Source organism: Orbicella franksi, chromosome 2 (assembly GCF_964199315.1).
Source record: "Orbicella franksi chromosome 2, jaOrbFran1.1, whole genome shotgun sequence".
NCBI classification, from domain to species: Eukaryota; Metazoa; Cnidaria; class Anthozoa; order Scleractinia; family Merulinidae; genus Orbicella; species Orbicella franksi.
This window is the reverse complement of record NC_138146.1, coordinates 3,239,697-3,266,127: the sequence shown is the minus strand read 5'-3', so window position 1 is coordinate 3,266,127 and position 26,431 is coordinate 3,239,697. Positions and strand designations below refer to the sequence as shown.

At 44.3% G+C, this 26,431-nt stretch overlaps 2 protein-coding genes across 4 annotated transcripts; both read right to left on the bottom strand.

The window, feature by feature from the left end:
• Positions 1-9,521, bottom strand: LOC145477203 (uncharacterized). The gene is made up of 7 exons (XM_081455492.1): positions 8,877-9,521; positions 7,385-7,683; positions 3,391-3,640; positions 2,362-2,680; positions 1,447-1,559; positions 779-959; positions 1-90 (listed from the first exon to the last, which is right to left on the bottom strand). The coding sequence occupies exons 2-7, from the start codon at positions 7,681-7,683 to the stop codon at positions 44-46; spliced, it is 1,209 nt and encodes a 402-aa protein (XP_081311618.1). The 5' UTR covers positions 8,877-9,521; the 3' UTR covers positions 1-43.
• A 4,532-nt stretch (positions 9,522-14,053) lies between these two features.
• LOC145477128 (cytoplasmic dynein 2 intermediate chain 2-like) lies at positions 14,054-26,393 on the bottom strand. 3 transcript variants are annotated; one of them, XM_081455486.1, is made up of 18 exons: positions 26,308-26,392; positions 25,043-25,127; positions 24,545-24,607; positions 24,370-24,388; positions 23,424-23,505; positions 22,605-22,687; positions 22,380-22,432; positions 21,511-21,550; positions 20,953-21,027; positions 20,027-20,093; positions 19,166-19,260; positions 18,518-18,562; positions 18,248-18,401; positions 17,464-17,571; positions 16,682-16,836; positions 16,008-16,133; positions 15,261-15,343; positions 14,054-15,043 (listed from the first exon to the last, which is right to left on the bottom strand). In XM_081455486.1, the coding sequence occupies exons 3-18, from the start codon at positions 24,586-24,588 to the stop codon at positions 14,911-14,913; spliced, it is 1,362 nt and encodes a 453-aa protein (XP_081311612.1). In that variant the 5' UTR covers positions 24,589-24,607; positions 25,043-25,127; positions 26,308-26,392; the 3' UTR covers positions 14,054-14,910. The 3 variants fall into 3 exon arrangements, with proteins under 3 accessions (XP_081311612.1, XP_081311611.1, XP_081311613.1); XM_081455485.1 differs by lacking the exon at positions 24,370-24,388 and having other exon boundaries at positions 26,218-26,393; XM_081455487.1 differs by lacking the exons at positions 24,370-24,388; positions 24,545-24,607; positions 25,043-25,127; positions 26,308-26,392 and having other exon boundaries at positions 20,953-21,118; positions 23,424-23,503.
• Positions 26,394-26,431: the final 38 nt, after the last annotated feature.

The window sequence follows — 26,431 nt, the reverse complement described above, 5'->3', positions numbered from 1 at the left end:
GCATCTTGAACTTTTGTTTCTTCAGTAATTCATTCTCTCCTGGCTAGGCCCAAGCCTTCTCAATTTCATCCCAATGCTCATCTGACAAATCTGTTGTGTAAAATAACAAAAACTTAATCGTCTTGAAAGGACAACAACAGCGCTAGCTCACAAGGGAATGTTTCGTGTAACATCATATCGCCAAGTTGTTTCATCGCTGCCAAACAAGAAGCTTGAACTTCGATTATGCTTGCTGCAATCAAACTCGTTGCTAGAAGTGTTCCATTTAGACAAGTAGTGGTGCAACTGGACAATTCCTCGTGATCGCAAAAGGAATTTTCCCCTGTACCCTTTTCTATATTTCTGCTTTTGAATCTTGACCCTTTTATATACCTCCGGTCTGAAAAAGCTGCCTCTTTTGGGCGTACATGTATAGTCCATTGTTCATTAATCCCCCCCCCCCTCCCCGCCTTCGTATCTCCCCACTTCCCACATCATTTCTGTGTGGGTAATATCCAAGTTGCCATATCCCCTTGAAAAGATCTTTCAGTGGCGGATCTAGGGGAGGAGCCCGGAGGCCCCAGCCCTCCCCCCTTATTTCGGGTAAAAAAAGAAGAAATCACAGAAGGAAGAAACGCCGGCGCAGCGGGGCAAGCAAAACAAAACCGCCCCCCCCCCCCCCACCCCCTCACCTTTTAGCCCAAGGTCTGGATCCGCCACTGGCTTTCACAAAGGAAAATCCCAGGGAACGTTTTATAATTATACATAATTATAGGACAAAATGAAGGCAAAATCTCACCATCAATTTGTTTAAGAACTATTGCATATCCTTGAATCTTTTCCGTGTCAAATTTGGACAGATTAACAGTGGATTGGTCGAGGACAGGACTGAAAATGCTTTGAAGAAACTTGCGGTCTTCATTAGTAAGAGGTTCAACAAGAGACAGTTTCTTCTTGTCTGTAATCAGTGCTTCTTCAAACTGTTTAGACGTGAGAAAGGAATCGATGTCAATGTTTGCACTACCAGTAACACACAAGGATTGTAAATGTTAAAGACGTCCCAGCATCCATTTTGAAAAGTTTAGAGGAAAAAAGCCAGACTTCCGAAAACACTCGCGGCTCAGTAGATTTTAAAGGAATGGTCACGCGTTAGGGATTCTTCCATAGACTTGAGCGATAGAACCACCTTTTGCAGCACTATAAACAGTGCCACATGAAAGAGCTACTCACTAGCTTTTATTTGAATGGCGGACACATACCAGGGTTTATTCAATAGCTTTCAACTGAATGTGGTCACACATAAGGGTATCATAAGAAAACTTGAAAGCTTTCCAAACACGTCGAGCCTCGTCAAAAATACTCTCTTCTCGGTGTCTGAAAATATGGTGAAACACGGTCTTTCGCGTTTGATGTGTTACTTCATTATTCCACGTAGTGCGCAAGTCCTAATTGATAATACATACTCACCCAGCTTAGATACTTTTTCACTCTCTCTTTGCGTTTTTTCCTGCTCTCCGCAGACTTCAACACTGAACCCTTGATAATCTCAAGTTTCTTTATATCATCATCTGTCAAAGATTCTAATATATTGTAAATAAACATGAGTTATTTAATAATGATGATTTTTTTAAACAACTGTGAAGAATCTCCCTAGCTTTCTAGTAACTTTTTTTGTTCCAACAAAGTTGATATGATGGAAAGGTTAGTTTACTATTGTCATTGCAATATCATAATGTACCGTACGCCCTCAAACAGTAGCTGTGTAACAAAATGGGTACTACCATTCGAGAATGAGATAATTTATCGAAGGGGGAGGGGGGAGGAACTTGGGGGCGAGTACTAGAGATGTTGCTCTCTAGAGGTCGTGTCCTGTTATTCCATTTACACACACACACAAAAAATAACCAAAACCTTCTTCAGAGCAAAGGACTGACGATCGAATAGCTGTTATTGTAGTTGAGTCTGCGGTCAAATATTTTTTTGTCTAAAAAGGCATGGAAACGAGGCGAAAGGGTGAGTACAAAGCAGCATTGACCCTTTCGCTTCGTTTGTATGTCAAACCGCTGATAATCTTTGGTAAGTATTTATTAGTTTAGCAGTACAAACCTCATTTTTTGAGTTGATAATTCAAAAGAATTTTTACTCCCAAACGAGGTCAGTGAGGCTAATTTGAATGCATACAAAAGGATTTCAAATTGTCAGCCATTTGTGAAAAGGGTCTATAGCTGGAAACGTGGATGTAATTCAACGTATTTTTGCATTGAAACAACCTGACGAGTGATAAATTAAATTGACATAAATCTACCATCTCCAATGCGCTTTTTAAAAGTTCTATGGGATAAAAGTTATCATAAACGATAAATAACTGGCCATTCTCCTTGCCTGCCAAGTAACTCTCTTCTTTCCCTGAGCCGACCACAGATTCAGCGTACTCTTCAGTGTTTTCTTTCTCTTCTCCTGTATCTCTGTCGCCTGACTTAACTTCATGCCCTGCAAACGCTCCTTTGGAAAGTTTTAACCGCCCTTGAACTTTATCGTAATCCACACGAACAAACTTGAAGAAAATTGGGCCCCGAGAGTGTCTCGCTGCCACTTTTGAAGGAATGATCTTCTTACTATAGTGGGCTCCAACCTGAACTTGTTTTGCCAGCCAGTCAAGAACCTCAGGGACAGGAGCCTCGATGCCAGCATCCGCTTGAACCTTAAAAACAAGGAAGACAAGATGCAATAATCTTGACATTTATCGTATACCAAAGAGGCAGATACGCCAGGAGAAATTTTAAAAAAGCAGCTCTATATATTTCTTCGGTATGGCCTACTGTCTACACGAATCATGAGAAATTGTCCACCGAAAATGGAACTTTTCGAAAACGTTCTTCAAACCGGAGTAACTGAAAACGCTGACTTTGCGTTTTAGGCCACACTGGAGAAGTTTGAAAACGCAGCTTTATTTCTACGGTTAGGCTATTTCTACCGTCCACACTAATCCGTCACCAAAACTGAGCTTTTCGAAAACGCTTTCCAAACCGGAGGAATTTGAAAACGCCCGTTTTTCGATTTAGTGTGGACGTAAACATTTTGAAAACGGCATATTTATTAAAAACATGTTGTATAATATCAGTATGTAATAATGTATAATTTTGTTGATTCAGACTCAGGCTTCAGATGTTACTCATCGCTTTATTGCTACAACTCTGTGTCGTACGGTCAAGAATGACTACGCTCATCAGGCAATTGCAACATTATCGATTCGCTAATGTTTTGCCTGCAGGTTAACCAGGAAGCTATCAAGAAGATTAGAGTGCACGTGAGTCCACTATAAGTTCAAGAGAACAGATCTAACCTCTCTGACGATGAACAAATTCATTCATCAAAGCACTGATATTCACAGTTCACTACTGACATAAATACCTCGTGTTCCCGTTTGCCCTTCAGTACAAATTTCTCGCTGTAAATCACGGAATATATAAGGCGCAGTTTCTGGTCTTCAAGGCTTTCCATTCTCTTCACATCCAAAGCTGCCTTGTCTAGCAGTTCACGAAGATCGGGGTCTTTGATGTACTCCTGATCTAGTTTGCCTAGTTCCAGCGCTCCCAGGACATCTGCAATCTTCACGTTAACTTTCACACATTTCCCTACGTCCAACTGAACGTCTACAGAGCTACAAAAGCAAAAACAAAACCAAATTGGCGTGGCGTGGCCTGGCGTGGCCTGGCGTGGCCTGGCGTGGCCTGGCGTGGCCTGGCGTGGCCTGGCGTGGCCTGGCGTGGCCTGGCGTGGCCTGGCGTGGCGTGACGTGGCGTGGCGTGGCCTGGCGTGGCCTGGCGTGGCCTGGCGTGGCCTGGCGTGGCGTGGCGTGGCCTGGCGTGGCGTGACGTGGCGTGGCGTGGCCTGGCGTGGCGTGGCGTGGCGTGGCCTGGCGTGGCCTGGCGTGGCGTGGCGTGGCCTGGCCTGGCGTGGCGTGGCGTGGCCTGGCGTGGCCTGGCGTGGCCTGGCGTGGCCTGGCGTGGCCTGGCGTGGCCTGGCGTGGCCTGGCGTGGCCTGGCGTGGCCTGGCGTGGCCTGGCGTGGCCTGGCGTGGCCTGGCGTGGCCTGGCGTGGCCTGGCGTGGCCTGGCGTGGCCTGGCGTGGCCTGGAGTGGCCTGGAGTGGCCTGGCGTGGCCTGGCGTGGCCTGGCGTGGCCTGGCGTGGCCTGGCGTGGCCTGGCGTGGCCTGGCGTGGCCTGGCGTGGCCTGGCGTGGCGTGACGTGGCGTGGCGTGGCCTGGCGTGGCCTGGCGTGGCCTGGCGTGGCCTGGCGTGGCGTGGCGTGGCCTGGCGTGGCGTGACGTGGCGTGGCGTGGCCTGGCGTGGCGTGGCGTGGCGTGGCCTGGCGTGGCCTGGCGTGGCGTGGCGTGGCCTGGCCTGGCGTGGCGTGGCGTGGCCTGGCGTGGCCTGGCGTGGCCTGGCGTGGCCTGGCGTGGCCTGGCGTGGCCTGGCGTGGCCTGGCGTGGCCTGGCGTGGCCTGGCGTGGCCTGGCGTGGCCTGGCGTGGCCTGGCGTGGCCTGGCGTGGCCTGGCGTGGCCTGGCGTGGCCTGGAGTGGCCTGGAGTGGCCTGGCGTGGCCTGGCGTGGCCTGGCGTGGCCTGGCCTGGCCTGGAGTGGCCTGGCGTGGCCTGGCGTGGTCTGGCGTGGCGTGGCCTGGCGTGGCGTGGCGTGGCCTGGCGTGGCGTGGCCTGGCGTGGCCTGGCGTGGCCTAGCGTGGCCTGGCGTGGCCTGGCCTGGCGTGGCGTGGCGTGGCCTGGCGTGGCCTGGCGTGGCCTGGCGTGGCCTGGCGTGGCCTGGCGTGGCCTGGCGTGGCCTGGCGTGGCCTGGCGTGGCCTGGCGTGGCCTGGCGTGGCCTGGCGTGGCCTGGCGTGGCCTGGCGTGGCCTGGCGTGGCCTGGCGTGGCCTGGCGTGGCGTGACGTGGCGTGGCGTGACGTGGCGTGGCGTGGCCTGGCGTGGCGTGGCGTGGCGTGGCCTGGCGTGGCCTGGCGTGGCGTGGCGTGGCCTGGCCTGGCGTGGCGTGGCGTGGCCTGGCGTGGCCTGGCGTGGCCTGGCGTGGCCTGGCGTGGCCTGGCGTGGCCTGGCGTGGCCTGGCGTGGCCTGGCGTGGCCTGGAGTGGCCTGGAGTGGCCTGGCGTGGCCTGGCGTGGCCTGGCGTGGCCTGGCCTGGCCTGGAGTGGCCTGGCGTGGCCTGGCGTGGTCTGGCGTGGCGTGGCCTGGCGTGGCGTGGCGTGGCCTGGCGTGGCGTGGCCTGGCGTGGCCTGGCGTGGCCTGGCGTGGCCTAGCGTGGCCTGGCGTGGCCTGGCCTGGCGTGGCGTGGCGTGGCCTGGCGTGGCCTGGCGTGGCCTGGCGTGGCCTGGCGTGGCCTGGCGTGGCCTGGAGTGGCCTGGAGTGGCCTGGCGTGGCCTGGCGTGGCCTGGCGTGGCCTGGCGTGGCCTGGCGTGGCCTGGCGTGGCCTGGCGTGGCCTGGCGTGGCCTGGCGTGGCGTGACGTGGCGTGGCGTGGCCTGGCGTGGCCTGGCGTGGCCTGGCGTGGCCTGGCGTGGCGTGGCGTGGCCTGGCGTGGCGTGACGTGGCGTGGCGTGGCCTGGCGTGGCGTGGCGTGGCGTGGCCTGGCGTGGCCTGGCGTGGCGTGGCGTGGCCTGGCCTGGCGTGGCGTGGCGTGGCCTGGCGTGGCCTGGCGTGGCCTGGCGTGGCCTGGCGTGGCCTGGCGTGGCCTGGCGTGGCCTGGCGTGGCCTGGCGTGGCCTGGCGTGGCCTGGCGTGGCCTGGCGTGGCCTGGCGTGGCCTGGCGTGGCCTGGCGTGGCCTGGCGTGGCCTGGAGTGGCCTGGAGTGGCCTGGCGTGGCCTGGCGTGGCCTGGCGTGGCCTGGCCTGGCCTGGAGTGGCCTGGCGTGGCCTGGCGTGGTCTGGCGTGGCGTGGCCTGGCGTGGCGTGGCGTGGCCTGGCGTGGCGTGGCCTGGCGTGGCCTGGCGTGGCCTAGCGTGGCCTGGCGTGGCCTGGCCTGGCGTGGCGTGGCGTGGCCTGGCGTGGCCTGGCGTGGCCTGGCGTGGCCTGGCGTGGCCTGGCGTGGCCTGGCGTGGCCTGGCGTGGCCTGGCGTGGCCTGGCGTGGCCTGGCGTGGCCTGGCGTGGCCTGGCGTGGCCTGGCGTGGCCTGGCGTGGCCTGGCGTGGCCTGGCGTGGCGTGACGTGGCGTGGCGTGACGTGGCGTGGCGTGGCCTGGCGTGGCGTGGCGTGGCGTGGCCTGGCGTGGCCTGGCGTGGCGTGGCGTGGCCTGGCCTGGCGTGGCGTGGCGTGGCCTGGCGTGGCCTGGCGTGGCCTGGCGTGGCCTGGCGTGGCCTGGCGTGGCCTGGCGTGGCCTGGCGTGGCCTGGCGTGGCCTGGAGTGGCCTGGAGTGGCCTGGCGTGGCCTGGCGTGGCCTGGCGTGGCCTGGCCTGGCCTGGAGTGGCCTGGCGTGGCCTGGCGTGGTCTGGCGTGGCGTGGCCTGGCGTGGCGTGGCGTGGCCTGGCGTGGCGTGGCCTGGCGTGGCCTGGCGTGGCCTGGCGTGGCCTAGCGTGGCCTGGCGTGGCCTGGCCTGGCGTGGCGTGGCGTGGCCTGGCGTGGCCTGGCGTGGCCTGGCGTGGCCTGGCGTGGCCTGGCGTGGCCTGGCGTGGCCTGGCGTGGCCTGGCGTGGCCTGGCGTGGCCTGGCGTGGCCTGGCGTGGCCTGGCGTGGCCTGGCGTGGCCTGGCGTGGCCTGGCGTGGCGTGACGTGGCGTGGCGTGGCCTGGCGTGGCCTGGCGTGGCCTGGCGTGGCCTGGCGTGGCCTGGCGTGGCCTGGCGTGGCCTGGAGTGGCCTGGAGTGGCCTGGCGTGGCCTGGCGTGGCCTGGCGTGGCCTGGCCTGGCCTGGAGTGGCCTGGCGTGGCCTGGCGTGGTCTGGCGTGGCGTGGCCTGGCGTGGCGTGGCGTGGCCTGGCGTGGCGTGGCCTGGCGTGGCCTGGCGTGGCCTGGCGTGGCCTAGCGTGGCCTGGCGTGGCCTGGCGTGGCCTGGCGTGAAACAACATTTACGCGGTAAAAGCTAAAACTCAACACAACAAGCTCAAATTTTGTACAACTGAAACATCGTTCCAAACTCAAAATAACTGACAAGAATGAAAACTTCTACGTCCTTACTCACACCTTTTCTTGAAAGGCCTCGGTGCATTGTGCATCACCCATTTGCATTTGAGAAAAGGGGACCACTGATGTCAATCATACATACTTATTTGATCCCAAGATGAATGTGTGTGAAATTCTCGAAGAAAAGGTTTGTGCTGGGCGAACAAAAACGACAATGCCTTGGGAATAAGCTTAACTTCTCTTGATTTGGACCAGATATTGTTGGCAGTAAATAAATAAACACCACGGTTACCTTTTCGCTCCGTCATCTTCCGCGTCATCTTCCGCTATTTTTAAGTTGTCTTCTTTTAAAAGGGTTGAACTCACGATCTCAGTGAATTCCTCTCTTTTGTCCTTCACGACGTAATCGTCTAATGATGCAATGACAATGAATTCCGATTTGGCAAATGGTCGCTTGAACACTGATCTGCGTTTCTTAATCACAAGAGCAAGAGGTTTTATCGATTTCGTTTGGCCGTGGGAGATTGGGTAATAGTTACTTCCGTCAAAGTTCTGCTCCGCAAAAGCTCGAAGCACTTCCTCAATGGGCATCTAACAAGAAAATAAGAACATTAGAAAAATTCGTGACCCACTGGAATGGTATCACTAACCATCCTTTACCACAAAAAATATCCACTGACTAAAACTGTTGGACTGCAAATTGATTGGGCTCGATCTATAAGCGGCTTACATGACTGGGAAACCGGCCACGAAAACATATCCGATCTAAAATGTCTCAGAAATGGACCTTGTTACCGATGTCACAGTTTTTGGAATTTGCCATTCAAACAAATAATAAGCTCACCGCTCGATTTTTCATGCCAAGTTTAGTAATTATGCGAAGTTTCATAAGAATCTGTTGCAAACTAATGAAAATATGGGACCCAAAGTTGCTAATTTTTACGAAGAAATGCTCTGTAAAAGTTGGCAAGTTTGCGTGGAAAATTTTGATGAGTTTGCAACAAATGTTTATGAAACTTCATGTAGTTACTCAATTCAACAAGGTAAATTTATCTATTGAGGTGTTTTTTTGTTTATATGAAAAGCACGAAAAAATGTTGATATTGTGTGACACCTCCTAGTGCGTAGCGTGACTGCAAACCAACTGGGAGCCTACAAACCGAACGCCTGAAATAGTTTAAGACCGTCTATATCTTAAGATTTAAACTATAATTTTCTTCTCTTATGTGGGATGGTTTTCAAATCATTGCTTATGATCATGGGCCATCCCTGGAGAATGTTGATTTTATTAACAGTTTAACTTCCTGTTTTCACTCGGCAGGGGAAAATTTCTCTGATTTTCATGATCAATTTCAATAAGCAATGTTCAATCTGAATTCAATTGTCAAATTGCCTCGAATCTTCACGCGATCGAACTTCAGCAAAATCAGCAAAATAAAAACCGCACTTGGCTATCAAGTTATGTCCGTTTGATTACAATTACTGGGATCGAAAATTGTAAATCAGGAAACAGATCCATCCAGCAAACCCTATTGGTTTATGGTTGAGTTTATGTATTTGAGTTCCTTCAAATCAGTTCAAAATGTATATCATGCATTATACATGTATACTGAAATACTGTACGAATTTCCTGATGCCTTTTTAAGTTCCCGATGAAAATTCTAGGCTCAAATTCCGGCTACCATCTTGGAGTAATATAAAAAATACTGAGATTATCTCGATGCATTTTAGAAGTTGCAATATTTTGGCAAGGATATGTGATCCATAGTAATCGGTCAACTTACCGTTGGATTTGACAGTTACGTATTCTCCACAGCTGACCAGTTCTCTCACAATTCCAACTTGTGTTCGGCGAAATGACAACTCCAGCAAAATCGTCGCTGTTACTTAATATTTATCTCACAACTTCGGATCCGTGACTTAATTTCGTGACAAATCTTCGTGACTCGTCTCCAGTGCCAACTCGGGATAGCTTAAAAAGTTTAGGGGCCCATTAACCGATTTATGCGCGCGCTCGCGCGCGTTGCTAAGGAGGTGAAATTTCACTTCCGGTTACTTGCGTCAGCCTGAGCGCGGAAAATAAAAACAACTCAATAACTTCCAAATTCGCTTACATTTTAGATGTTTTTCTTTGTGTTTCACAAAATGCAAAGTAAAAAAAGTACAAGCAGAGACAAAATAAGAAAAAGACAGAAAAACAAGAGCAATAGAAAGAGAAAACCTAACTCCGTGTAGCTTTGTCTGATCTTACCGAAGTGCGCTGGCAGGGTAAATTGCGCACGCACTGATAGGGTAACTTCCAATATATATCGGGCGCACTTCCGGTTTCTTTAAATGCTAAAGGAAACGCGGTTTTTCATTAAATCCAGCCTTTTTCGACGGATTTCGATCAAAGCCAACGTTAGAAAGATAGCTATGCATTCCTTTTTCAAAGTCATGCTTTTTTCAGAAACTTACGAATTTTTTTAATATTTCGAAATTCTCTCAAAATCTGACCTTTTAGAAATGAAACAAAATCTATGCATGGCGTAATAAGGATTTAAATTAAAATATTAAATCAATTTACCTGGGAGCCTTTGCGTTTTTTCAGTATTAGTCACATGACCATGAGCGTGGCCCGATGACGTCATCACTAGTGTTACTAATCATGAAAAAGTTGAAACACATGAAATAACTTTGAAGTAACTAAAAATGATGAGGTTATATGAGAATAAATTTTCCTTAGCAACGGCTCAAAAAGATCGGTTAATGGGCCCTTAAAAAGTATATTTTGTTTGTCGGACAGTGCATCTGGAAATTTCTTCATTTCTGAAAAAATGGTTTGGTCGCAAAACGAGACATTTTATGGGGATGGGTAAGCCTCGACAAACCAGCCAGAAATCCAGGAATTTCACCATTGTTAAAAGCAGCTAATAAACCAAATAAGTAGCATAACTAGTGCATCCTTTGTTGGCAACAGGACTGATTCACAGAAATTAAACGGGAAACAAGTGTTTTTTTTTTTCCTCAACTGAGTGTGTGATCATGATTGCTCTCAAACCTAATCCTTCAACGGAGTATTTCAGATTAAGTTTGCTCAAAAGAAATGACGCGAAAAGGAGACCATAACAGAGGATTCAAATTTTCAGAGAAAATTAGCTTTTTGGCATACAAAATGATGCATTCCTATATACTTGAATTCTCTTAGAAACTAGAGAGAGGTTGACTGTAATGATTCTTCTGGTAAAGTTGTTTAAAGTTTACCGAATGAACAATTGTCAAAACAATAGAAGCCATGAATTATATAGTGTTTGTGGAAATTATTTTGAATTGAAACAGTAGCACGCAGTTTCGGCAAATTAATTGTGGTGTTTCTATCTAAAAGAGGACATAAACTGCCGGCATCCTGAAAACTAAGTAAGCAATGACATTTAGTAGATCTATGTTTTTACTATTTTGTCTAAAGGGTGTGTGTGAACTGTCCTGTTTCGTCAATAGCTATAGATTGACCTAGTTTAGTTTAGGTCTATTCTTGGTGTGGCTGGACCACATTGTCCGCTAGCAATGTTCTTCTGCTAGGAACTTCACTATCATCGATTGCTGAATTGCTTTAAAAAGGCTTATTAACAATTATTTTCAGAGGTGATCTGGAAATGTAAAATAACCTCGTTCCCAGGGTCTTTTCCCTGGCTTGGGGGTGGGGCGGGAAAAGGGAGCCTTTTCCCGCCCCACCCCCAAGCCAGGGAAAAGACCCTGGGAACGAGGTTGAATGTAAAACAATTTGAACTGAACACAAGCAGCTTCGGTAATTCACATCCGTTCCATATATGTTTCACTAATTTCAGAAATATGCATGTCCACCCATTTCAAAAATGGTCTTCGATTTACCAGAAAATTACTGTTACACTTACCAAAAATCGCATTCAATCGACCTTGCAACGAAAATATGAAAATCCCTGCCTAGACCTGTCATCAAATGTGAAAAATACTTTCAGCTAATGGCTCCAACTGATATTTTCGAAAAAGTAAGGTGGCTCTGAAACCTACCTACAGAATTTTTTTAAACTTTGCCAAAAGTTGCGTTTTATCATGTTTATCAAAACTTGACAATATAAAAAAATTTCACCCTGCCGTTTTTGAATTATAAGTCCCTAAAGCTGTAATTAACGGTGTTTTTAGGAAGTCATACTGTTGCTATGGTAACCTATTGCGTATCGTCACAGGATGACCCTGAAGTTTGAGTCGAAGTGCAAGCTCATTCAATCAAGGCTAAAAACCCTGACGTTAAATTCGACTGAGATGCTCGATGCGTGAGCGACTGGCCCGTTTACAAGGTGACGACATGCCATAGCTCGTGGTTGATTTGCCATCGGCTAAGGAACCGAAACACCTCTCGGAACACAGGAAGAGCCACCACAGAACCCTGCTAATCATGAGGCTAGTTCAGGTCCCAAGCTTCGCTGAAGAGTTGAGACATCAAGGCCTACAGGGTACCACATTTTAAAGAGTTCCAGCAGTGCTGGTCAGAGGGAGTTCTGTGTGTCGGAGGCCGGCTGGAGGAAACAGTTGTATTGTCCTACGACGAAACACACCCAGTCAAACTCCCAAGAAGCACCACATTAGTCAGCTGATTGTTCGCCCCTGTCACGAACGTCTGGCCCATGATCCTGGCGCAGACGAGACGGTTCAGCGAAACGCTGGAGATGCCTTTTCACCTGTTTAACACTGAACGCGAGTCGTTTTTCTGGAGCTAGTGCCGCCACTGGAAACTAGCTTTGTGATAGTTTGTCAGCCGGAGAGGACCTTTCAAGGATCGCGGAGATCAGATCGGATAGAGGGACTAAAGATAGACTGCATGAGTAAAGTGGACTTTTTCACCCTCCTACAGCGGCGCAGATGCCTGGAGTCCGGAAAACACTAGTGCAAAGTGCAAAGAAGCATCTGAATGCTACTGTAGGAGCCTGGGGGGAGGGGGGGTACTCCCTTTTATGGGCTATATAGGTAAGTGCGGCCCCAAAGGATATGGTTTTTTAGCCGTTCTGGTCAGAAATAGGATATGGTTTTTGCATTCTAGCCTTGATAAGGTTATGTTTTTAAGAAGAAGCCACTTTTTCATTATTTTCGAAAAGAAAATCAACAAAAGCCCTTCACAAATTATGTTTACGGTAATTTAACATTGGTCTGAACTAGGGAACTAATTGTAACGCAGGTCTGAAACAGGGTTTTGATTTAAGGGTCAGGTCATAAATAAGGTTTCGAATTTTTGGTCAGGTCATAAATAGGGTAGAGAATATCGCAGCTTTTGGTCATAAATAGGGTAAAGGTTTTGGTAAGCGGGCCGCACACCCCTACCAAATTTTTCTGGGAGTACCTCCCCCCCTCCCCCCCTCCCGGGCGTAGGAGATAGACAGCTCAGTGAGTTCGCATTGCGAACATTGCTCACCAAAGTGGAATTCATTATGAACAACCGACTGATTGTAGCAGCATCGGATGACCCTGCCGATTTGGAAGCATTGATCCCCAATCACTTCTTGCTGCAAAGATAGGCGACTGGATTGCCTCCGCAGGTGTTTTCGTCAAGGAGGAACATTTGGGAAGGAAAGTGGAGAACGATCCATTACCTTACCGAAGTCTTGTCGAAAAGGTGGATCAATGAAAATTTACCGACTTTGACTGAAAGAGAGAAATGGCTAAAAGATAAAAAAAATGATAAAGTTGGCGATCTGGTGCTTATTTTGGAAGAGAATGTTTCCCGTACAAGTGGAATTTGAGCCGTGTAACTGGGGTCTTTGTCGGACAAGACTCATAGAGTGCGATCAACCAAGGTGAAGACTTCCAGCACGGAATGACACCACCCTGTTGTTAAACTGTGCCTATCGGGTGGCTAAGACAGACACTTACTATGATTGGCAAACGTTTGAACTTTGACGTTTGCGGGGCCGCTGTGGTGTCTCTTGTGTGCGTGCTGACGGAAAATTTTAAGAACGCTTGTTAGCACGTGAATTCGAACAATTGAGCAAGTTCGAGTGAACGTCATTCGAATAGAATGCCAACGAATGTAACAAGTTTCGCGTGCACGTGACATTCTTTTGTACAAATATTTTTTACTTTAATGTTTCAGTTCAGTATGTTAGTTCGCGAAGAGCTCTTAATTTCCGAGAATTTTGAAGCGAAAGGTTGACGTGGTACGTAGAACAGTCCAAGTAGAACACAAGAAAATGGAGAAGTCTTCTAGATTACAAATGATGCACAGTAATTCGTCTAGCGTGATCGTCTGGGTTAGGCTAATTCTGAAATGAACTGCTATCGGTGACCGATGTGCGCAAGCCATCTTTAAGAGTCAAGAGCGACTTGACTCCGAAGATGACTCCGTCCAGGTCAGTCACTTGGGAGAAACGTCAGTCAGCAATAACAGTGAACAATTTCCTTGTTAGAAATATCTAGAGCGTGACAATCATTATTAGTGCGTGCTGCGTGACAATTGTTTAGAGTTACATTTGATGATGATCTTAGCAATGGCGCAGAAAGTGTTTCCTTAGCAAACTTATCAAAAGTTTAAGGAACTTTCTTTTGCCTTTGTTATTAGAGTGAATGAGACATAATCGAGACATAGGGAGGGATTTAGCTGAGAACATCAAAATATATTACGAGATCAAGAGTGACTAGTGTTGATATTGGCGTCTCCAATATATTTTAACTTTTCAATTTATTGCCGTTACACGGCGCCTACAAACGTTGACATGAGTACTGCTTAAGTTTATTGCATAGCTGGACATGGCAAGACTTTTATCAATTAATTATCACCGAAATGGCATAAGGTGTGGACAAAAAGAACGTTTCAAATGATGTAGTACCAAGGAGTCAGTGGCGGATCTAAGGGAGGGGCACGCCCCCCCCCTCTTATTTTGGGTAAAAAAAGAAATTACAGAAGGAAGAAAAGCCGGCAGGGCTAGCAAAGCAAAACCGCGCCCCCCCCCCCCCCCCCCTCCCTTCCCCCTTCCCCCGCTTAGCTCAAGGTCTGGATCCGCCATTGGGACTGAATTATACCCTCCACTTATCAGACTCTAAATAGTTCCAATCAAGGAGCTTCTGATTCCACTGAACGTTAGCAATTAAGAAATGCACAACAATAACCAGTGGAGATTTTCTTAGACAATATTTTAGGACAATTACTACCCATGAAATGATACTTTAGGGACACTAGTTTAAGCAAAAACCTCTTCAGGTTTGGTTTTAAATCACCAAAATGTCTGAGAATGGAAGTTGGAACTTTGAATTGATTTGGCGATCTCAACCGAAACGTATAGGCGATTTAACGAGGCCTAAAATAGCATTTTCAATGAAATTTAGTCAGGCAAAATTCGCTAAATTAAGTTGTCTGTAATAATAGTAATCTTGAGATAAATGTAATAAATACCATGTACTTCCAGTCACTGATTTCTTTCATAAACAATCACTTAGTCTGCCATTGACACACCCACCTATCTGAAAATTGCGCTTTCAATTGTTCAACCAAGGTACATCAAAGTTTTCATTCATACTTTTTTACACAGAATAGGGGTAGATATCCAAAATCAACCAGAGGCAACTGATCCTGAAGTAGAAGCCTTAGTCCTTTGATCCGGAATAATCTAAACTTTCAGTTAAACTGTGACTGTTTTTATTCCTCTTCTAAAGAGTCGAGGAAAAAAGCGAAACTCAAAAGTGGAGCGAGCGCGGGTATTCGAGGCGCGACGCGAGCGACGCGGATAAACCCCCACGCGTTATCTCTTGTGCGAGTTTCGCTTGTCGCTTGACAACCCATAGGTCAAAGCATGCAGGAATAGCGTATGTTGCTTGTCATTCTGTCTGCGCGTCATTCGCTATGACAGCTAAGAATTCCTCCTCTCGGGCTGACTGGGTTGTCAAGTCGTCGCTTAGCCGCCATATTTTGATTCTCCCTTGTGAATCACCAGTGGCTACTGTCTGACGCCTGAAAGATAAAAGAGACAAATAAAGAAAAACAAACTAAATATTTCCGTTAAAACTAGCCAAGAGTCGCTAGCCTAGCACCAGGCTTACGCGCGAGGATCAAGGCCGCGGCAAGGCCAGGAGACTTACTCACCGCGTTAGGCCACAAACGTGAGCCCGATCTCAGGCTAATAGCTACAAACTTGCATAGCAGTGACAACAAAGAATAGAAGGAATACCTTTGAAGGTTGTACTCAAGTGAATATACAGGCGATTTGTTCGCTGTGACTTCTAGCGTGACAACTGGGTTGACGCGATTGACCTAAGGATAAAACCTTCACCAGTTAATGATTTCATTAAACGAAAGTACTGTGAAGATCTCAAGGTCTCTAAGACAGTCACACAAAACGGGATACAAACCCCTCAAGGGGAGGGGGAGGGGGCAGTGAAGGACTCCCATACGAAAAGATCTGGAATGCTCTTCGTCTCGCTAAGGGGCATAAATCAAGGATTCTGGACTCACTTAGAATGTTCCTAGCGAAACACCACTATTCTCAGCTGTTAAAGTATCTTTCAAGGGGCATTCAAAGAAATAATTAAAAAATGCTCTTACTTCCATTTTTAGGTTACTTACTTAGGTTTTTAGACTACCGGTGCGGGCTGCTTTCCTGAACAGCGGAAGCCTGTCCCGTTTTAAGTGGTATCTTTTAGGAATCAAATAAAGCTCGAGCCACGCCCAAACTGGTGTCTTTTCGGTGTTTAATTCAAGTTTTGCGACGAGCATCCCCGACTTTTTCATATGGGACTTCCCTCCTTCCGGTCACAAACTAACGATATTCCTGGATGCAAACCACTCCCAACGTTCACAACACATATATCACGAGGGATTAACAACAGTCATCTTCAGGGCGTTTATCTCGTCATCTTGCAGCTAAATGCACTGATTTCCACATACACTCTGATGTATTTGTAGCCTGGACACTCACCTTCAAATCATAAATAAGTAAGCGACCATCGGCAGTCACGACGGAAAACACCAAGGGACGTGATGGAGACCAACGGACCCTAAATAAGTACCCCGCTCCCGGCTCCACCGAGAATAGGGGCTTGGACTGTTAGAAAAGAAAGGTACCGTTACTTTATGCCTTTGGTATGGCTCAAATGTTTCTTTCCGCCTTCAGTGATATTAAATCAGCCGTGTCAAATTATTTCAATTTTCCCTGACTTGTCTCCAAGATATCAATTTTCTCTGACTCCAAATAAAATTATCTGACTTTTCCCTGATCTTGAAGAACATTTTTCTGACCATTTCCTGACCTGTGACAACCCTGCCAGTTGTCGAAGACCGATTAGCGCTAACGGTTAAATTTTACTCCGGGTTTCTCTATTCTTTTTCTATTTAGGACATCTGATCATCAAATTGTACCCAAAAAAGAATGAAACTGAATTTGCTCTTTAATCTTCCATGTCTGAATTTAAATTTCGCATTAATCCTTGGTTATCTCAACCCACCTTTGAACCACCCGTCCCAGTTGATAATGATGATAATAAACATCCAAATTTTCCAACTAAAGTTATTTCCATTTAGGATTTTATTGACATTTTTATTACTCCAAAAGACGTTTATCTTTGAGTTAAAATTTGCGTCATATTTTCTGACCTGTAACATTGAGTAAAGTCTGACGGATGCGTCTGTACCACATGTGAGGAAGAGATTTCTGTGATAAGGAGAACAGTCCACAGAGAACACAGGACCAAAGTGAGGGGAGAAAGCGAATGTTACTGGAGAACGCAATGGTACGGAAGAATAGGTATCTGTCAGAAGAAAGGAATACATTAAAACAGCCCAAGCTTTTTTCCGGTATTTTGAGGAGGTTGAAATCACAGCTATAAAATTTATATTGATTCCTATACATAGAAAGTCTTCAGTTACAAGCCAAACTATTTAACAATGAGATTGTGAGCTTGAGATTTCTATCCAAAGCGCAGCCCGAGTTAGCTGTCACGCGATAGAAATCGAGAGCGAATAGTCTAATCTACTTTTTGTGAGTGTGCAGAAAAACGTACGTACATGTAACTGTCAAGTACAACTGTTAGGTTACTCTCAACACCAACTGCAGGTCCTTTGCATGTGCAAGTTCGTTGCAGTCTTTGGGGTTGAAATAACTACATGGCTCAATGATGACCTCCAGAGAGTGACACCAGTTTCTGCAGTGTGAAAGACAAGCCTTTTTGCTATCCTCCTTGCAGTTGACCTGCACCTCTTTTACAACCTATAGTCTGACTCGTTCTTGTTAATCTGCATCTCTTTTGATGTTAGGGCTCAGGGCATTGTTTGTTTTGTTTATCTGTTGTTTTGTTCGCCCAATTATAAAGGACTTGTAAATGGTGCGATGGGATTGCAGGTCAACTAGAGGTTAGAGTCCTTTTCTTTACACTTACTTGTCAGTGGGGGTCCTCTTGATGTCATGGAGCATTTGAACACTCCTCCAGCCTCCGATCCCAGGACAAAGAGGTTGCGGTCTTCATGGGAAAATGACATACTGGTCACTGAAACGAAATTCAAACATCAAAAGGTCAACATCATACCTCTGCGAGCTGTGCCATCAATAAGTAGTAAAACAAATTTACAGCCATTAGTTAAAACCAAGTGAAGATTTTAAGGAGTAAGAACAAGACTGTTGAGGTGAGTAGACATTGGTTACTTAACCAACATTACTGTTAGTACAATACTATGTAAGGCTTTATAACTTTGTTTAACAATGGATTAATGCTTTAGCGTGCATCAGGTTATGAGAACAGAGGCGTAGCCGGGAGGAACCTTAACTTCCTGATGTGCTCTTCAAACTTCCGGCTGTGTAAGTCATGCATGTAACGTGATGATGCACCGGCAAATATAAAAGCATGAATCAAGTGTTCTATAAAATTGCCAATGAAAATGGCCAAGTGACGTTAACTTTGCCGCCACTAATGGTGTGCAACATTGAATTATGATCCACGCTAATTCGTATACTGAGTTTGATAGTTTCTATCCAGAGTTTGGTGGCTTTTAAGTAATTAATGCTACCTATGTTATGAGAAAATTTAATACATGTGGGCATTTGTGTGATTGTGCTTCAGGCTTCATTTAATGGTCAACAACACACACAGTTCATTTAAACCTCTGTTACACTTACACAAAAACAAACTACCAAATGCATGTGAAACAAGCATGAAAAAACATTACCTCCCATTTCAGCATCACCTCGAGCTTTACTCAAACGCATGCTCCGAGGAACACTGTCTGTTTGTAAAAGAAAGCCACTGACCAGTTTTAGGTCATGTGACCCAGGGGACATTTGCCATACCAGGACTTTGCCATCTCCACTGATGCTAAGGATCTGGGAACAAGGAAATGTCATAAAATGCACAGTAACATTGTCATCGTCACTTAAAAGCAGCCTGGAACCAACACAATAAGCTTTTCTTACTGTAGAACTCTGATAGTACACTGTACCTGATACTTGCTGGCTTTGGAGCTGGGATCCAGACTCCACAAGACCTATAATCAAAGAGGCAATTACAATTTTAACATTAATCATAAAGTAACCCAGTGGTTGACAAGAGTGGTTTTCAACTAAGAGTTAAAAAAACCAAAACCAGAGTTACCACTCTAGCTAATCACAAAGGACCCAGACAACGCAGGGAACCAATCAAAACTCAAAGTAAATACAAGTAGTTCATGCAAAGCACAAGAAAATGTGTGTGAGAAAGTGAGGCTCCTTCTTGGTGTAGAAGACACAGTAGAACACCACCTCACAAATCTATTGTTTTCATTGTATTTGCTCTTCTTTTGTCCGGCCTTTCGTTCTCTACTGTTTTACCTTAACTGTCTCTTCTACACCAAGTAAGAGCTGAAAGTGACAATTAATTTTAGTTTCACCGATGATTACTTGATAATTGCTTTAGATACTCCAGTGAAAACCACTCTGTAAGTAAACTCAGGATTATATTGGCCCCACAGGTGGCTTAAATGCATAATTGATTGCAAGACATCCTTAACAAAAGTGTGTTTTAAACAATACATCAGCCCGACACCACAGTAGATTATTCTAAAACAGGTAGGATGCTTTGGGACATCTTGCATATAGAATTACATAGTTACCTTGGTAACTGGTTCCCGATGCGAGTCTGAACCCATTCCAGATGTAGCAATGACAGTTTCATCCTCTCTCCCAGTGTCCCACACTTGTATCTCACCTGAATATCAAATAGCATCGATAAGCAACTTTCTCTCTTACATTAAGTAAAGCTAATGACCTACAGGACGGGGAAACCATAAAGGGTAAACTTCCCATATTATAAGGGGATGCTTCTCACAAAGTGTTGATCCCATAAGGTGAGCTCTCTCATTAGCAACAAAATGCCAGCAGTCGGCAGCTTTCCTAAGGGACAACTTCTTCAAGGGCCCAGAATCTTCCTGAGGAGAAGGGAAGAAATTGACAAATACAACCAAATAATACTTTCCTTCACTCATTTCTCCCACTAATAATTATTTTCATTTGACTTGAAAAAGAAAAAAAGCAGCCTATTGTTTATTCTACAAAAAACACCTATAGGTAACTTTCTTTGAAATCAAGGAAATCACGTTTTTCCCCAGATTTCCGCACGTTTTGATTAGATGATAATCACAACAAATCTTGCATGGAATGAGCCCGATACACTGTAAATATAAACAAGACAAATATAATTGCATAAAGTTGCCTTTTGTCTGTTTCAAAATGAGTTGTTATGCAAAACTCTTCACATGAAAATGAGTTTAATATGAGTGAGAATGTTAAGGTCAAACAATTTTTTTTATTCAGGGTGACTTTGCTTGAAGACACATTCAGAAATAGAGGCAAAAAGCAACCCCAAAATGACCTATTGAGTGACATGCTTACAGTACACATATTACACAAAGTTAAATAGTCACTATTTTTCGAACTCAAGAGACTGCAGAACTGAAAATGCATTCCACATGTACCATTAAAGGTTCCTCCAGCAATGACTGAGGGTAGTTTTGGATGGAATGCAATGCACATCAAACAGCTCTGTCAAAACAATTAGAGCGACTATCAGTACTGTACTTTTATAATCTTTATAACTATCTATTCAAATAAGTGTACTGATATCATTGGATTTTTGGGCATCAAGTCTCGTAGAAAATTAATATATTAATTCTTTATCTGTCAAGTATAGCTACAACAACAATAATCTTTATTTTCTTTCATTGTAAACTTACATGTTATTTGGCCCGTGGATAGCAAGTGCTAATCTAGGCGGGCCATTTATCACTTATGCATATAACTAGACTAATTAATTACTGGTAACAATAATAACAATTAATTTAAGATTAAAGATATAGTTAATATTACTATCATTTCTGTATATTAAGGCTACTAATAAATAAAATCAGGGGAGAATAATGAGAGAAGACATTGATTTTAATTACTTAAAATATTTCAGTTTATGAATAACCTTGTGTATCTGAAGAAAGACATTTTCTTTGTCGAACATACTCGCTAATTCATTTTTAATTCTAGCTTTGAAAGACTTTGAAAGATTAGCTATAAGAAAAATGGTGAGTAGCTGAGTAAATCTTTCAGTATTTTATCTGTACATCAATAAAAATAATTAGACTATGGTAATCCTTTGCAATCCTTTATGCATGATCATTCCTAAAAAATTTGCATAAAAGGAATAACAACTCCAGTTCTATTTCTACTAAAGATCATATTACATCATTTTCCTCGCTTGATTTTCTGCAACTCAGGTTGTCTCTATACCATCATGAGCAAAATGATAAGGGTTATGATTTTTATCAGTCGAGTAAGAGTGCTTAAATTAAAAAAATGGAAGTTGATATTCCTTCAGTATGTAAAATCTCTTATTGAGCACTAAGTTACTTACAGAGAGGTCAATACTAGCATCAGGTTTGTTTGGATCAATTAATCTCCTATCAATGTTCCAGGTACAGAGTGCTGACTGTGAAAGAAATGAAAAATGTTCTGCCTTCAAGATCAATTTAGGAATCTGATTATCAGTGATACAGTGTGTTCCAGGTACAGAGTGCTGACTGTGAAAGAAATATAAAATGTTCTGCCTTCAAGATTAATTTAGAAATCTGATTATTAGTAATACAGTGTGTTCCAGGTACAGATTGTTGACTGTGAAAGAAATATAAAATGTTCTGCCTTCAAGATTAATTTAGGAATCTGATTATCAGTGATACAGTGTGTTCCGGGTACAGAGTGCTGACTGCAAAAGAAATAAAAGATGTTCTGCCTTCAAGATTAATTTAGGAATCTGATTATCAGTGATACAGTGTGTGTCATTATTTAACAATGGTCAACCTTATTAACTTGGAAAAATACCATATATAGTACTCTGCCTTGTAGGGAGTGGTTTCATGGATAAAAGAATAAATCAATACTCGCAGTGACAGATTAATTAAGTTAACATATTTACCTTATGAGTACACCAATGTTCATGATCAAACCTTCCATATCTAGCAAATGTTAAGCTAAACAACTTCCAGCTTATTGCATCTGGATAGTATATTATTATCAACCTGGTAGATGGCAGATCAAGCCTGATGCAAAAAAACGTCTCCAGTAAGTAATATTATTGCATGTACATGTATGTTATACAGGGCTGTGAGGTTAAGGGCTGTATCCAGTAGCACTTGTCATGGCTGAGTGTGCTTGAATTTCCCTTTATGATACGGGTGCAATTGCCTGTTGTTGATATAATTCACCCATAAAGAATTTGCTATGGGTGTGGAGAATACGGCTACAGGTGACTAAAAGCTTAATGGCAGCTCTGTTATATGAAACTTATCTTGATCAGATGAAGTGTGGTTTTCCGTCAGCTGAGGAACAAAAGAAGTGGAAAATGTTTTTCTCACACACGACTGGGAGTCTGGGTACCGGTGTGCGGGGGCTTTCAGGTCACGTGGCTTGTGTAAGGTTTCAGTTTTTGTTTTGCCATCTGCCATTGCCTGACATACCCTACCCACTAACCTGTGAAGTACTTGTAGAATGTGTTAAGTTGAGGTGAAATTAATTCTCTAGCCACTTTTTGTGTCATTGCAAGACAATTATGTTCTTATGTTAATAAAGGTCAGGCTGTGTGGTTCGGCTTGGCATGGCTCCCAGCAGTGTGTGACAAACTGATTTTTCAACGGATCATTAGGTTATAGCCACAAGCATGGAATTTCCATTAAGGACTGGAGATTACTTAAGTTCACTTATGAAATCACAATCTCGTGAACAAAAATCATGAACAGTAAATGAACGTTACTCTCTAAACCAATTAAACAATGCCTGAAAGGATATGAGGCAGCAATAACAGATCCAGTAGAATTCCATGATAAACCAGTAACTTGAAGCTGAAAAGTAAAAAGTATATATATCTCTTTTAAATGCTTCCACAGATGTCAGAAGAAAAAGGAATCATCCAGATTAGGATTTTTGTTTAGCATGACACCTCTGGCAATGCATGTGTAGGTCAATATTAACTTTCCAGTCAACAAAAAAGATATTTTTGTAAACAATCCACACCTCCTCTTCAGCCAATGCTGCATTAATCAAGGTGTGAGTGCATGATACAGAACTTGTTGCCTCATCCACACTGACTTCAAAACCTATAAAACATCATGAGTGTCAGGTGCTTTTCTTACAGACAGCATATTAAAATTTAGCTATTGATATATTAAAAATAACTGCCAAAAGAACCACCTAAATTGAACGTTAAGTGGCAGATGTCAATTAAATATTACATGAATGGACCAACATTTTTACTGGTACATGTTACATAGCCAGCTCTGTGAACAGGCAAGATAAACAAAACCCTGCACTGTGAACAGGCAAGATGGGGCTATTGCCGGATTACAGTACCAGCAGTTTCCTGCAAGAAACAGTGTTCTGTGTGCCATATCAGAGAAGCTATAATTATTGACTAAGCTTGTTTTGTCAAGAAGGCTAAATATTGGCCCACTTTTTACATGTTTATTGGCATTGCCTGTGTCTTGCTACAATTCAAGATACAACAAAAAATTTTATTGGCCAATATTGACCCATCTTAACCTCACTCTTGGTCAACCTCTCTCGTCTTCACTTCTTATAAGTACGGTATGTACATGTAATATAACGACAACAACAACAACAACAACAAGCTTTATTACCAAATAGAAAAAAAGTTAAACTTTACAATATAATATATTAATACAAAAAAGAGGTAATGTTTACTCAGGATAACTATAAAGCTAATCGAGCTGAGTAAAACTAAGTAATGTTTAAGTACATGAATTAATATGTACTATAAATAAATTGAGAGTAGCAGGAACAGATTTGTAGCAGCCCAGATCCCTTGTTTCTTACCATCGAAAGCATGGCTTGTTGTGTTAGCTTGTAACTGTCGGCTCAGGTCAGGGTAGACACGTAGAATGAAGTTCACAAGATTCTGGTTACAATTAAAAGACTGAGATAAATGCAATCCTTTAAACATGAGCTCCAAGCTTAACTTATTGCGCAGTCACAGAAAATATCCTGTAATTCCATACCCACCTACCAATGGAAAGTCACTACAAAGTAAGAAAGGGTAGGGGGTCTACCACAATTTCTGCTGGGATAGGGAGGCTTAAACAAAAAATCTTCTAGGGAGGGTGCATATACACGCATAAATTATTTTCTGGAACAACGCACTAGAGATTTCATGTGATCACAGGGCTATTTGGTTATTTCATTGGGTCCTGGTAGTCTGTCGAAGAAGTGCGTTTAAGAACAACTAGACCAAAACCAGACAGTCAGAGGGGCCACTGGGGATAATTACGGTCCTTCCTTATGTAAAGAGTGCATCAGATTGTGTGGGCTGCATCCTCTGAAACTTTTACCTTTTTAAATCTTACCAGTCTTCAGACCAGTAAGGGCATTGGGCAGATGTTTAAGAAGCCCAAGGAGAAACCAATGCTTGATTGAGTCCAAGGGATCATCTACAAAGTGAGCTGCAATGGCTGTACATTCACCCGCATTGAGGAAAACAATCGTTTGTGGAGCTCAGGAGGGGCCAAGTATGATACAGGCCACGCGAACAACAGCGAGTCAGCAATTAAACAGCATGCCGAATGCACAGATCACAACATCCACCCAAGGGACAGTGTTACAAACTAACACAGGAGGCTTTTCTTGGAGTCGTGACACTCAACTTTAGACAGCATCACCACCAACAAGAGGAAAGCAATTCCTCACACTTACTTACAGTAGACTTGAAAATAATTTATTATAATAAACAACCTCAAATGGGCTTGTAACGCGAGCAAAAACGAACCTTAAGATTGCCAAGTGCTCTGATGAAGATGGATTAGAAGCCGCGGGCCAAAAATTCAAGAAGAAAAAAAAACAGATGAGATTACAAAAACCTTAGAAAATGTCTATCACCGATCACAACACCGGAAATAGTATTTTCAATCATGTCAAGTTAGTAAAAAAATATAATTATATACCTGATTTTCTTCCTCACAAACAAATACAAGTTTTCCTTTCTCATCTTCTTCTTCTGTTTGAACCTATAAGTAAATTTATGTACATGTAAGATTGTGTTATTTAACCTGGACCTTGGACAAGAGAGCCATGTTGGCACTCTAAAACTGATTGTACTACAAGTACTTCAGGGCTGTAGACCAAAATACCTGAGTGTACACAGGTGTGTATTGGAATTCAATTACAGTAGCACTAACTTTCAATGGCTAAGATGTATGTGGCACCATGATAGAACGTTCATGACTCAAGTTCACCCTTCACCAGACCATTTCTTTTGCAATCCTTAAATTGTATATTCATAAAATAATACTGTATAATTATCGATATTAGGAAAGATTGGACCACTTAATTTACAATTCTGCGAGTACACTCATCTGACTTAAAATGACATGTTGTGTTTGTTAACTAGTAATAAATACACTGCAAGAGCATCATGTATTTATTTATTTCTATTTATTTACCTCTTGATCTACTTTGTGAACAGATTGCACATCAGCTTCGTAAGTGATAATCTCACTGGTTTGAGCTACTGCATCCTTGACAGATCTGTGAATGTATAAATATAAAAAAAATACCACTCACGATCAGTTAAATCATTTTAATTCTGGTTGGATGTCAATGCGTCACCAGTATTTTAAGTCAATTGCTTGTCACAGTTATACAAAATCAAAGCAAAGGGAAATTACTTTTGACACATAAGTAAAATCTGCACCATCGTGTAGGGTTCAAATTACATGTGCAACTCTTTAATTAGCTTACTACATTGTATACTTGGACACATGTACAATAATTTAATTAATTTCCTTGGATATTGTGCATGTGTACTAAAGGCATTATTATTAAGGCATCTGCAGTCAAGTGTCGATGGATACCGTCAATCAACATCTTGATCAACACTTGATAAAGATCTCCATCTACATGTATAATTGACTGGCATCTAAGTCGACCGTCAGCTGAAAGTCGACTAATTTTCATAGACACACCATCAGGTATCAATCAATACATACAAGTCAGTTGATACACTCTGCCAACTATTGACTAACTGTTAACCAAGAGTCGATCAAGTGTCAATCAAGATGTCAATCGAGTGTAAATCTAGTGTCAACCAAGTATCAATCAAGATATAGATCGAGGGTCAATCAAAATGTCGATCGAGATGTCAAATGAGGGTCAGTAGAGGGTATTAATATTGACAATCGGCCCCAGATGCCTTTAGTGCACATTATCAATTGTATCCTTTTTTCTTAATTATTTGGGGTTGGGGAGGTGGAGGGGGGGGGGGGGTGGGGGTTGGGGTGTGGGTAAAAATGGTTCACACAGGTTTCCTGCGTCCTTACTTTCACCTAAAGCTTAAGTTAGGCCTTTTATTAAATAAGAAAATTAAGCTTACCCGGCAAAATTATGTCCTTATAAATGATTTTGAAATTATTCTTAAACCAAAATATCTCCGATATATTACTAACGCAATCGGCCTCTGCTCTGCCGAATTGGTGCCACTAATTTACCTCTCTTTCGCTGTTTACAGCAAGCTTATTATACAAGCTAAAAATTTGAGCTTGGCTCCTTATTTTTCGGCGTCTAATGTTTGTAAGCACAAGTTTAATTTCCCGCCAATATTAAAATGCACCCAAAATACCTTTCAGTTTTCCACGATGAGTGAAATTCTACAGCTTCTTGTGCTTCATCGCTAAACATAATAGTACTAGTATAAAGTTAAGTTGCTTACTGGCAGATTACAGTCAGAATGGTTTCTTTTTTAGGCTTTTTCGCAGCGAAAATTTCCTGAGTTGTTTTTCAGCAATTCAATATGGCGACCAATCTTTCTACCATATTTGGAAGTGGTTACAAGA